Below are 13,650 nucleotides of genomic sequence, written 5' to 3' on the forward strand. Positions count from 1 at the left end.
GGCTATACTAAAGCTGTGACTCAAGAACGATGTGTCTTACACACTTAAAACTTTTACCTTCTTTTTACTGACCTTTACTCAACCTTCCAACTTTCTGCTAGTCTCTTTCTCAGAAATGCACACTTGGCATAATTACATCAGAGTACTAAGTGACAGTTTACATGAATACCATTTAAATGAGTTACCCACCTTCACAAACCAAGAGTGATAAAGCCTATCCCAGAGCTCCAGCACTTGTTTTTCAATCACAGCAGTGTTATTTACTTTTTCTCCTAAAATCTTATGGAGCTAAAACACATAAAAATCTATTATTATACAGGACAGAACAAAGCAGCCATCCACTGATGAACTTCATGCTTGATGAATAACATAAGATTGTCTGTAAAGGCAAATTTCAAACCCAAGTTATTAAAAAATTAGTATCAGCATGAAATACACACTTCAGATAAAATAGTTCACAATTCAAAGACTTTGTTAAAAACATTCTGCTGCACTGAGGACTTCTTTCTGCACTGCAAAACAAATGCTGTCTCTAAAATCCTTAATCCAAAGCCCTTGATCATATCTTTAGAGGAAATATTTCAAATCATTTGAGATGTGTGCTAGACATCAAATATATGAATAAGAATCTTGGCAAATTCTTCTGAAGAAGAATATAGTTTAGCTACACAAATTATGATTTAAAAAATATCCAGTGTACCACACCCAGCCCACACAGAAATTAGGGGAGAGGGAGGGGCAGTGGTCGGAACAGAAGGTTACAAGTCTCTAACACAACAGCCAAAGTCAGTTGAAAAAAAATTACTTAATTTTATTTGATCCATTTTCACTGGGAATCATTAGAATGATGACAGATTCTTCAGTTCTTAAAAATAAACTAATCCCTGAACAGAAAAGACTACTGAAATCACTCCCACTCTTCCTTCAAAAGTCCCAAACCAGGGTGGAAAGAATAGATTTGTCAACAAAATGGTTAAACACGTGGAAAAGAACTACTGACAAATGTATTTTAATTTCTTGTTACTTTTATGAAATACAAGAAATGAAAGCAGAAACCAAAGAATTTGAGCTTTCTGACAGCTCACTCTTACCTTGTGTGTGATCCATTCTCGGCCATACTGGTATACGTTGTTGGCTGCAGAATTGAGTGCCTTCTGAATGACCTGGGCTTCTGGGAGCCAGCTGAGGGGGGTGGATTTTGAAGAGGGAAAACAAAGTTAACTGTTATACATTATATCCACTTCATTACACTCAAAACACATTACAAATTAACATTCCGAAACAACAAATCATTACGGTTAAATACATATAAAATTACTACAACTCAAATGTTTCCTTCTACATATTAAGGAATAAATTTTCCCATAAGCAAAGCAGAATTAAATCTAGGGCATGCCATTGCATTTAAAAATCCTCCAAGGTTCCTGAGACCTTAATTAATTTGATATCTCAACCTTTTCAGAAGATATCTATTCTTCAATCTCTATGTGTCTACTCACACAATATTATTTTTTTTCCCAGAGTTTCCTGAAAATATCGTATGAAGCAGTTTCATCTAGCTGCAAATACAACCTTTTAAATGTACAAGGTACAACCTTTTGAAATACAAGCTGAATGTAAATTGTAATTTACAATTGTAAATTGTTAACATAGTTTGCATGAAAAAGCAACCAGTTGACAAAAGGTCTGGACATCAGTTATTTCTAAGTCCTCACCAAACCATCTGCTTGTGAATTTCTTCAGGGATTCACATCATTTTCAAGCAATGTACCCTACTGAGTTGACAGCATTTTACCACTTGTGAATACAGGCCACAAAATCTCTGCTTTCACTTTCTTTTTACATCTTGATTCAATGGCACTTGTTGGGAGCCCTTCCAAAACAAAATGAAAGCATTCAGGAAACAGAAATACTCTATTTGTTCACCTGACTAAAGATCAACATGGAAGCTCCTCTGTCTGTGTAATGCTTCAGAAATGTTCCAGATTGGAATTCAAAGATATTTCAGTCACTCACCTCTAAACATAAAAACGAGCATCGAGCTCTGAAAGCTGGTAAAGCTTCGTGGATTTGGCAAGAGGTATTCTTAATGAACTAAAATATAGTGTTATGGATACTTCGAATTTTAATGCAAACTAAATGCAAACTTCTCTAGTTTAAAAAGTTATACTAGAATTCTGCAAATATTTAACTAGTAGAATTCTGCAAATTATTTAGCTAGTACTCCACTAGTTTCATTATGTAATTAAGCTTCTGACAGTCAAATTTCCATCTCCATTAGTCCCACTTAATTCCTTACTTTCTTACAGCAAAACAGAAAGGCCAAACAGCACAAGACATGCCATGAAGGAATAAAACCAAGTGCTTTAAGTGCTTTTTGTTCTCATGATTGTGATTACTTTAGTAGTGCTAAAGCATGTATTACTACAGTGGTTATTAACAATATCCTTTTAGTTCTGTTTTTGAAAAACTGCTTTGCTCTTATAATACAGCATCTGCTTTCTTTCGATCTTCTTAAACCAGCATCACTTTTATTTAGAATGTGCCCTTGAGTCAACCATGCTTATTCTGGACACATCTTTTTTTTTTACTGTCATTAAATTGGTATCTCACATTTGCCCAATGTCTGTTCAGCTGAATCGGAGTGAGAGCCACCTGGAACATCCCCCCTTAAAATCACAGTTTTCAGTCTCACTTATTTCCCCCCTCTGATATTCATGCAATGACTCCTTTGCTCACCAGTGTGCCTATGTTTTCCTCCAGATGCATTTCTCTCAAAACCATCTCTCTCCCTTACTACTTGTCTTGGCCTTAGTCATTACACAGACCAAGCCTTACAAACTCCCCACTGGACACATTACTCTTAACAGGAATGGCCCTGCCCAACTGAGTCACACCAAACTCCCTCCATCCACCCCTGAACTCTTCTTCAGTTCATTCCAGGAACAACGTCTTCAACTCCTATTCCTTCAAATGCACTCCACATCCATCTCTCTACATTTAAAAATAATTTACCTCTATCTTGAAACTTTCTAGAGTATTCTTTGCCAGCACTTCTCTTTCATAGAAAAAAGGGACAAAATACAGATCTCTTCATCCTCTGCACTATACAAGTTTCTTCTCCACAACTGCAGTTAGGAAAGTTCATGGAGTCATCCTTCACCCCTAAAACCCAACCAGTCCTCAAATGAGATAGCACACTGACAGTCCTCCAGAGTGACACACAAACATCTCTGCTGTCTGAGAGTTTAGCTTCTACATCTGCCTGTGAGAGATACCCGCATTTCTGTTCACCTAGGGGATTTTTTAAATTAAAAACTATGCATAAGAGCACCTGGAAGCTTGTTCATCCACCCTATACTATTCGCTTAACTTCAGCATTCTTACTTTGCCCACTCTGGGTGACTGGCTACTGTCTCATTGATCAAGCTGCTTGTGACTTGAATCATGTGAACACTCTCTTGATGTACCTAAATTAAAGACAGAGAGGAGAAATGTTATGCAATGCAAACTACAACTCTTCCTACATTCACAAAGAATTCTTTTTTGGGGGGCAGGGGGAGTGAGTAGTGGAAGAGGAAGGAGGATGGGGAGGAGGGGGAAGGTGAGAGGGGATGCAGTGACCAGTTTGTACATTTAAAAAAATAATTTTTCCAGTGCAAACAACCCACTAGGAAGAAAGAAGTTCCATTAACACAAGAAACACCTAGTCAATACAATAATAAATTCTGGTCACTAGTAATAGCAAATGGAAATTGAAACCTTATCCCATCAGGGGAAAAAAAAAAAAAAAAATCAAAAATAACAGCAGTACTGTCAAGAGAAGTACTAAAATACAAAGCAAAGTTTCAGATACAACTTTTTAAGCCATGGACCAAAGAAGTGTAAAAATTAATGAATACTTAGCTCTAACATGACCAATGCTGCTATGAAGTGCCTAACTAAATAAATTCTTCAGCAAGAATGATAAAATACACCTTTTATAAATATCTTAATACTCCTTCTGTGAATGTAAGGGAGCTTTAGGCAGGAATGTTTGCACAACTTCAAAAGTCTTTAATTTTAAGTACTCAACATTACATATGCCTACATTTTGGAAAAAGGAGATTGACATCAGAACCCATTGATCTTTGTTCCATAACTGTATTCAAGTCAAACATTCAATCTCCATTGACCATTTCAAGTATGAACATAGCTCCATTAAGGAAAAAGGGAAAAAAAGTACATGAGTGACCTCTTCTGGTGAGCAAAAAAAAACACCCCACCCAAACTCAACCATAAACCAAACATAAATTTCAGAAAATACCTGATCATGAATCTCAGTACATTTAACTCAGAAAAGGATACCACGAGGTTATTACAGGCAATTACACAAAAAATTGACAAAAACACCTTAATATTTTGCAAATGTTTCTGATGTGAGGTAAATTAAAGAGAAAGAAAACCTAAGTGGCTCTTCTGTTGACAAGGGAAGTGTCAACAGGGTGCAAAACAAATCTGTTCCTGTAATACATAAGCTAGTAATTCTTTTACTAGAATAAATTTTGTATTTACAAATGTCTATATATTAGCCTTATCATATAGGTAAAAAACATAGAAATACAAAGAAATAGAAACATTGAGGTTTTTATATATTTTATAGTCTTGGAATGGTGACAAGTTCAAGTACAGAGAATTAGTTCCTAAACATTTAGAAAAAATCTTTAAGTTATACAATCTCGTATAAGTATCAGTAACCTTCATCAGCAATGAAAATGAGCTTTATGATTGTATTTTTTAGCACACTGTACCTTTGCAGTAAGGAGAAGAGCTAGCAGAAGGGTTCCTATCACCAGCACAAATATTATGAAAATGCTGATTATTTTATCTAGCATTTTCTCCAGCCACACGATAATCTGTGCAGAAAAAACAAAACCAAATTATAGCACATAAATCAATCTTTAATGAAAGCAATGCTGTATGCTATGCAACAGTATTGTTATTTTTATCTACAATCACAGTACAAAATCAGGCTCTAATCACACAGCATTTATGCCCAAGCTTGGAAATGAACAATTAACAAGCAATGTTAGCATGATTAAGGTCATGGTATGACATGTGATTTTGCAAAAAACATGTACACATTACCACACAACACAGCAAGCTCTCTGCAAAGCAAGCAATAATTCAACAATTACTTACTAGACCTAGAGAAGTACCTAAAGAAGACATTCATGTCAACTAGAACCCAGAAATTTGTCTTTGTTTCTTGTCCTTCAGCAACCTGGAAACTTACAGATATTGTCTGTACAGGACTTCAAAGCTATCAAGGTATACTTTAAAGCACAACCGTAACTTTCAGATTTGAATAGCTAAGTGCCATCTAAATGACAAATGAGGTATTTTTGCAAGTAATAAAATTTTTAAAGCTGCCTCATCACCTTCTGAACTGAAATGGGACAGGTGGGGTTCTGCATTATTGAATATCAGGCCAATTATTCAGCACCAACTATTTCTATCCACTTCCAGTCTCAGGAGGATGCTCAGCATTAAGCATGCATCAGCTAAACTGACTGATACAGGAAACAGGCACATTTGTTGCTCTGTCAGTTCACAAAAGGCCCATTCTATACATGTCCATAAGCAAATAGTAATACCACATTTGAGTTGAGATATTCTGATAATGTCACTCAAAACAATCAAACTGCTCAGTCACATGACTTTGCAGAGTGCTCTGGAACACAGCAAGCTGAGCTTCATCTCGTACACAAACTGATTGTTTACATAAAAAGCTGTGAAAGCACATGCAAGCATGATCAAATACATTTTTCTAGCTCCTATGGTTCAAATACCAGATCTATTTCTATTCCATTTAACATTACTACAGGAAAAAGCAACAGCACAATTGTAAAATTTGTGATTCACGAGAACTGAGGTCAAAGCGTCAGTTGTGTAGTAAGCAAAAGTACTTCAAGTCCAAGTTATATATTCAATGATTAAGTTGCTAACTTTTTAGTTAGAGATCTTATAACACTACTAACATGCATGCTAATGGTTTACATTAGTTCTTTCTGCATTATTTACCCTATCCCTACAAATGAAATTGACCCTGGAACAACAAACTTCTCAGACTGCTCTGTGATGACTGAACTCGTCAACACTGAAGTCAGATCTCCTATTTGACAAAAGCAAGGATTTTTTGTGTGTGTGTTCATCCAGTAGTATCTGAGCAGTTTATATACATCAAGTAATTATTTTTAAATTACAAATTTTTACAACCAGCTCCTTGTTTGATCTAAATTAACAAGTTCTTTAACAAAGTCTGTACTACATTAAGAACTGCAGAAAGGAACTCAGAAAACACAAGGAAGTGTGAAAAGTCTTTTGTCTTAGGTATTTTTAACCTAAGTCTGGTTTTCAGCATTGCTTACAGATTTCAGCCATCAGAAATGCATTGCCAGTGCTGGAAGGAAGTGACCTGCCTGCAGCAGTACTACAGCTCTGAAAAACTTTGAGCAGCCCCTGCACAGGGCATATATATATATAGGGGTTACCTCTTTGGAAATAAGACTGAAATGAGATTTGCTGTATCCTATCCATTCCAAGCCTCATGTACATCTAGTGATTATGCAAGAGAAGCAAGAAATGAAAGTCCTTGTTTCAAAGGACACAAATAAAAAAATATCACCAAGAAAACACCACTGGATAGGCAGGGGAAGAAAATTTTATAGCATGGACTTCAAAATGAAGCTATTAAAAATTAAAACTGCCCTCATCATTTCAAAGTTCAAATTACTATTTACTTTCTAAGTCAGAGTTTAAAGAATTCCAGTAGTCCTACAAATAGTACTTTAATCAGATTTACTGCAGCTACGTAATTGGAAGTACTGTCAGAGATTTCAAAAAATGCTAGGCTCAATTATTGTGTGAGGGGTATTCAATAGGTGAAATCTCAGTGGAGGTGAGGCTGAATGCTTTAGATGTTTTGCCACGTAGCAACTAATGGAAGGGCAAGCTTCAAAAGACCAGGATGAGGATTCTCTCCGAGATGGCACAAGGTATCTTTCGCAGACACTCATACTGACAGTTCAAATATGCCTGGACTGCCATTAAGGTGCAGCTGCAGCACATGTAAATCCTGGATTACCTTTAATCTAGTTAGCAAAGACATGGCAGCACTGATGATGTACTGGTACCAGCAGCAGCCTCAGCCATGCCAGCCCACCTTGTCTCTATTTACTTGGGCAGGTAGCCCAAGGAAGCCTGATGAAAGCCAGTTTTGGCAAGCCTACAGGTACTGCAATTACATCTCTCAACACAGACTTAAGGGGATCCAAGTTATCTAAGTGGTACAGATACATCACAGCAGAAGACTGAATTGGACTGAGTATTGTACAGGTAAAAGCAGATGGACATTGTCTTAAGGTTATATTTATTCTTTTTTTTTTCTTCTATTAAAACATACTTTCTTCCCCTATATCAACCCACAACACTTCCTTAGCAATCCCTCACCTTTTCACACTCCTGTTAAATAATGCACAGGTGCAGAAGAGCTACTCACTGCAGGGAAGCTGCACTGTTAAATGCCTGCGTGGTCGTATTTATCACTCAATCAGGTCCAGACTTCACTCTTACCCCAACCCTGCCAGACCTCCCTTTACACCCTTCCTGTAAACCATGGGCATGCACACAGAGACAAACATGTACTGACTAAACACACTCATTAGCCAGAGGTCATGAAGTTTTATATTCGGTTCCAAGCTTCTAATCCAAAGGTTAGTCAACAGCAGAAAGCTGAGGCTGCCACAGCATCTGAGATTATGCAAAGGTAAAGGAAAGCTAGGCTCCTAAGCTACAGAAGGTCAACTTGTAAAACCAAACTGAAATATTACTGATTTGTGATAGAGTGTTCACAAAAAAACTGTCTTTAACTGTCAGAGTTTGGAATGGAAAGGTCATCAAGGTTTTTATTTTCATTTAGCTCACAGTAAAAAGGTATTTAATGATTGAGTTACGTTTTATTAGAAAGCTCCTCAATAATTTGCAAGTACTCCCTCTTTCAATTTTTGGATGAAGACACAGAACCATATTACGCTAAGCTGTAACAGAACTACAGTCCATACTTAAAAATCAGAAATCTTACTATCTAGGCAGGTTCTCCATGTTTTGCAGTATGATACATCATCTATGAATTAATATTTGCAGGTTTCATACTGCATAGCCTTTGGGGCAGTAGTTTTTCTAGTATGTTTAATTTACTACATTACCCAAACAGTAAAGCACACCTAGGCATCTACTTCATATTTGATTAAATCTATATTAAAAAAATTACCAACATGGACTTTTATTTTTTCTGTAAACAGCTCCACTATTTATGAGGATTTTTTCCCAAGACATTCCTTAGACTTCTCATTTCCCTTTTCTTAGTTAATATTTGAAGATACCATCTCATTAATATCATCTGCAGAGAATAAGGGGAAGTCTGTAACCAGAACACATCCCAAGGTTATGGTGAAATGACTCAGCTGAGTAGTTAAGCTAGAAAATGTAGAGAACAGTCTGTGTGAGGTCTCAAGTCTACCTACACCAGTATTCCTGCAGAAGCAGCAGAAGAATTTAGCAATTCCTTCTAAAGACTCCTGACATAGACAATGTTATTAAGAACAAATTATGCCAGACTGACTGAATCTATTCTATATTTTGGGCTATTTATACACCACAAACAGGAATCAAAGTAGTCATATCACTAGTAGTCATAATCAACCATCATTTCAAACTCTACCATATCCATATGACTTTAAATTTCCTGTTGGATTATCAGAAATTTATGTCTGTGGTCTCTGAAGTATGTCCCTTCAAAGACAGGCAAACAGGAATCACCTTTAACTGCAGCCAGTGTTCTGTTCTTCACAAATCCCCTCTTTTTTCTGCCTCTAGTAGAGTGTGACATTTTTCCAAAACTTTTTTTAAAAATCACCAAAACACTACACACAACAAAATTAACCCACCAGTTGCACATTTTTTCACTTTTTAAAAAATCTTGCTTATAATACTATTATTGTATGTTCATTCACAGAAGTCAACGCTGTATGTAATACTATCAGGATTTCAGAATATCTACTTATGAAACTGTAAAGTAAACCAACAGTTTTCAAAGATAACTCCAAGGAACTAAAAAACCATGCTCTGTTAAGAAATTATATCCACAGGGTTTTGCCAAATAATGTGAATTTCTAAACTAAAAATGAAATCCATACATTTTAGCATTTAAAGCTATTACAGTTAAATTGGTTTTGCAACCTACCAGTATTAAGGAAAAAAATCCCACATCTATCTACTCATGAATTTTCAATAAAAATGACAAATGACAGAAAAAAAGCAGTTGAGACTACACTTCCTCTTGTGGGTCACCAAACTCAGCTCTTTACCTAAACTCTGCTAGCAAACCGTTATCTAATTTAAAAAAATAGTTGGGAAATAAAAATATGATTTTAAAACAGGAGAAATACAGTCAAGGGCAAAAGAACATTAAAAATGCCCCTCTTCATGGACAATTATAACTAAATCATGAAAACATATCACACAGTTTTAAAAGCCACACAATAGGAAAAAAAAAATTAGCTATACCAACTACCTAATTTTTTGTTTTAAACTAGCTTTTTTCTTTCCTTCAGACTGGTTAAGATTCAGCAGTTCTGAGGCCATGCAAAGTTGCATTTTGTATACATTCACTCCTGGTACACGAGGTACTGTGCCTGTGTACACAGGGAAGTTTGGCACTGCAAAAGTAAAAGACTGACAGCACTCAGTGAAACCAGCCCATGCATCATTTGCAAGCACCTACAGAACTACAACTGTGCTTCACAGCCTCACCACTCCCCTGGTAATTTGGTTAACTGATGCTTTCCCTGAGCAGAGAACAACTCTCCAGACTGGGAGAGAACCGGTTTTGTTAGGTGTACAAGTGGGGACCAGGCAGGGATCAACTATTCTTAAATAAAAGTGCCCCTAAATCACTCTACCCTTTGAAATACTAATGCAATACTCTGCTGTGCTAAACATTTAACTATGTGCATTTCTACTGGAGTAGAAGAGATCAGACAGAATTATATGACCTTCAGTAGCTTATACCAAGAGCTGGAAAAGAGGCATTTGAGAGAGAAATCTATATGAAGCAAGGCATGTTAAGGAGTGTTCATGCTGCAAAATAAAAAAAAAAAATTATAAAAAAATCAAACTCCCCAAAACCACAGAATCCATTAGCTGGAATCATAATTTTTCTGTTTATTTACCTTCTTATTAAGCCAGTGCCACAGCTTGTCAGTGGCAGGCGGAGATGGAAGAAAAGGGAAAAAAACACAACACAGTGGAAAATTATTGAAAAATGCAGTAATAGGGAAAAAAAGCAATGAGAGGCAGGCAAAGTCATCCACAGAATGAAAATGAAATTGTTCTAGACACAAAGGTAAATTGCAATAGGAAGAAAAGATAATAAATTCTAATGCAAGAACCTGGGTTTTACTACTAACATGCAGTTTTGAAACAAAGAGGGATATAACAAATATGAACAATTTTAATGGCATTAACAGAGCTATCAGCATAATCTGGACAATTCCAGTTTAATTATACTGACAGCTACCATCACATTTCAGAGCAGGACTTGTACTCTGAGAAGGACATTTCAGCAAAACACCAAATCTTGACATAAGGTAATTGTTTATGGCATTAATACTCCCATTCAGACATTCAAATATTCCCATTCTATGCATTTCAGAACACTCCTATTATGTCAATTACTCTTGGACAGATTTCATGTTTTTTTGGTACAACATTCATATTAAAGCACTCACATTCAATGGCACAACATCAAACACATAATTAAGTCTGATATACATACAACAGCAAATTGTAGATCATATAAATGTAGAGATTTCATGTAATTCTTCTTGCACTTCTTAACAGTCAATTTCTCCTTTTGCACTGAAGTTATTTTTCATTACTGATGCTCATCCACATGCTAAAGTATATCCATTTCAGGACCTAGTTTATGTAGGATTATACTCCTAATTCTAACCATTACTAATCATTAGTAGCATAATCAGAACAGAGAAGAGCTTTAATGTTGTTATTCATCTCTGTTAGAGATTAAGATCATGTAAGTGAAGTTTGTTTCTCCCTGAAAACAAGACATTGAATTCTCAGTAAATCTAACATGTTCACCAGTTGCCAGAAATTACATTAGCTCCCAATGGAAACAAAAGGCATGAATATTTCATATTTATAAAAATCTCATAATGTTAATTAAGTTAGAAGCAGATTTGCAAAGAATCATGAGCATTAGGAAATATGAAAATAAAATATGTCATAAAGCACCCATGTTTACTAGCTTTGCTACTTATGGAAAGAGTCACAGTCAGAGAAATCAAATTACAAGGCTTCAAAAGCCTCAAACTGACACTGTAGAATTTGTTTCTACTTTACCTCTTCACCTATGGAGTGATTTATCCCTGAAAAAAGGGAAAGTTGTTTTCTGATTAAACGACATACTTTTAACTTTATTTCTCCACTTTAAAACCTACTGTCTGTACCTGAGGCTTGTTTTGGAAAAAACACAGATCTCATGGCTGTATTGCTCCACTTGGCAAACCCATACTAAATACAACAAAAGAGCCCTAGGATTTTAGCTGAATGTGAAAGGAAATCTTTGGTATTTTTCTGTAATTTCAGCCTCTGGGAATTGGATGATAAATACAGTAACTAGGAAATAACATTAGATGTCCAAAATAAAATATTTTTTATCAACATTTAAGACAATACTTGGAAGGCTCTACCTGCCTATTAGCTTACTAATACTGATGTTTAAGTAGTTCTACAAATGTAACCAACCTACATTTGAAAATAGGCTACAGCTTAATTCTAATCTTCAAGTCATCCAAAACGAATAAGTCTATAGCCACTTTTCCAGTATTTTATTGGAAAACTATTCATCTAAGTTCTCACATGTGTATGAAAGTATTTTCTATAATAATATAACTATTGGCAGAGATTATGCTTGTTGTCTGCGCTTGGTTAAACTATGTAATGAACTTGGTACCAGAAGAAATAGAAACTGACTTTATCCAAAATGCAAACAATCTAAATAATCCACATATAAAATTCTAGTGCACTATACCTAGAAAAAGTATATAACAACTACATGATTCACTCAAGTACATCAGAGAGCATGTATGTAAAATATTACTACATTCCAAGGAGTAAAAGTCCAGTGCATGCAGCTGAGCCATTGTCAGTGCTGCTAAACTCCCTCACAAATTCTTATAACCAAACTGCAGTCATCATATTGTAAGACAACAATATAAAATAAAATAAATAAAAATTTTAAAATAAATAAATAAAAAACCCAACGAAACAGTACAGAAAATTATTAATTCTCCACTGTTGATAAGAACACCCATGATACCCCATCTGTTAAGTTTAGGATGGCTCAGTGGCTGGCAAGAGAAACCTCCCTACTCTCTCCTCCAGGAAGTCTCTCACATCTGAACTGCTGTCTGCTGACTCTCCATGAGGCAAATGCACAGCCAGGAACAGCACACAGTAAGAACAGGATACAGTATCCACATCCTATTTCCATAGCCCGTTCTTAAAGGAGACACATTCATACAGACTGACCTACTGCTTACAAAAACAATAAAATGCAATGCCCTTTTCTTTCTCATTACCAGAGTTTCTCTTCATTTCAAATTTCTCTGCACTTCCAGGAGAACCAGGGTTAAATGAGAATTGTCAAAGAAGAGGAGCAGTTCTTTTCTTGATGGTTTTGTTTAAAAAACAGATATAATCAGTAAAGCTCAGATCTGCATGCATGAGCAGTACTCACTCATTTCTCACAACAAGTTATTTTCCAGACTATCTACACTAGCCTCCTAAAATTTGTTTGGGAAAAAAGACATGCCTCTCTAAGATATGTTCCTCATTCTCACTACATTTCACTCAAATCTGGAATTATATCCTAATTGGACATACCATGTTTGCCAGCCCAAGTACTACCACTAAGTGTTTGTGTGAAAAAGACCTTGTCAATGGCTGGCTGTACTTAGCTAAGATTCTCAATACATCCTGGTGCTAAGATTCAGTTTCAAACTTACTTTGCATACCAACAAAAACCAAACAAAACAAAAACCCTTAGGAGATCCAGCTCCCATGTAAATAAGCTAGAAACAAAATATTAAAAATTAAAGTTCTAATTGCAAAGGAAATGATCCCTCAGTCTTGGTTTCTCACACACCCCCAATAAAAGGTAAACTGTAACAATTTACTCTTTAAATTTCTATTTTGTGTTCACGTATTTTTTACTTTCTCTTCAACAGTGCCTACTGAAGCCAAAATATTCAGTAATACAATTTAAAAAATCTTGCAAGGATGTAATTTTCACTTTTGTTTCCTTGTCCCTACAAAAAATGTAACTGCCAATAACCTGTGGCATTGCTTCCCAAATTCTGAGATACCATGCATCCATCATCCTACAATATACAGAATGAGCACAGCCAGTATAAATTAAAAGATATGGATGCATTAGTGTGATAAGCATTGGAAGACTACATATAATCCCAGCCACCCATGATAAATGCTGGCTGAAACAGAATTAGAATAGGCACAAATGAGGACAAC

The 13,650-nt window shown here is 35.8% G+C and overlaps 1 protein-coding gene across 2 annotated transcripts in view; it reads right to left on the reverse strand.

The window, feature by feature from the left end:
• The window catches only part of TMEM245 (transmembrane protein 245), a 77,860-nt gene that overhangs the window by 40,499 nt on the left and 23,711 nt on the right, over nt 1–13,650 (reverse strand). The window contains exons 7-11 of one of the 2 annotated variants that reach the window (XM_071455079.1): nt 10,272–10,295; nt 4,791–4,895; nt 3,388–3,470; nt 1,092–1,182; nt 190–288 (exon numbers count right to left, since the gene is read on the reverse strand). In XM_071455079.1, coding sequence (XP_071311180.1) covers nt 190–288; nt 1,092–1,182; nt 3,388–3,470; nt 4,791–4,895; nt 10,272–10,295 — 402 coding nt within the window. The remainder of the gene's footprint in view (nt 1–189; nt 289–1,091; nt 1,183–3,387; nt 3,471–4,790; nt 4,896–10,271; nt 10,296–13,650) is intronic. The other variant, XM_071455086.1, reaches the window with a different exon arrangement.

The sequence above is a fragment of the Agelaius tricolor genome, unplaced genomic scaffold, assembly GCF_023055355.1.
Source record: "Agelaius tricolor isolate 1412-34295 unplaced genomic scaffold, bAgeTri1.0.p SCAF_2, whole genome shotgun sequence".
Classification (NCBI taxonomy): Eukaryota; Metazoa; Chordata; class Aves; order Passeriformes; family Icteridae; genus Agelaius; species Agelaius tricolor.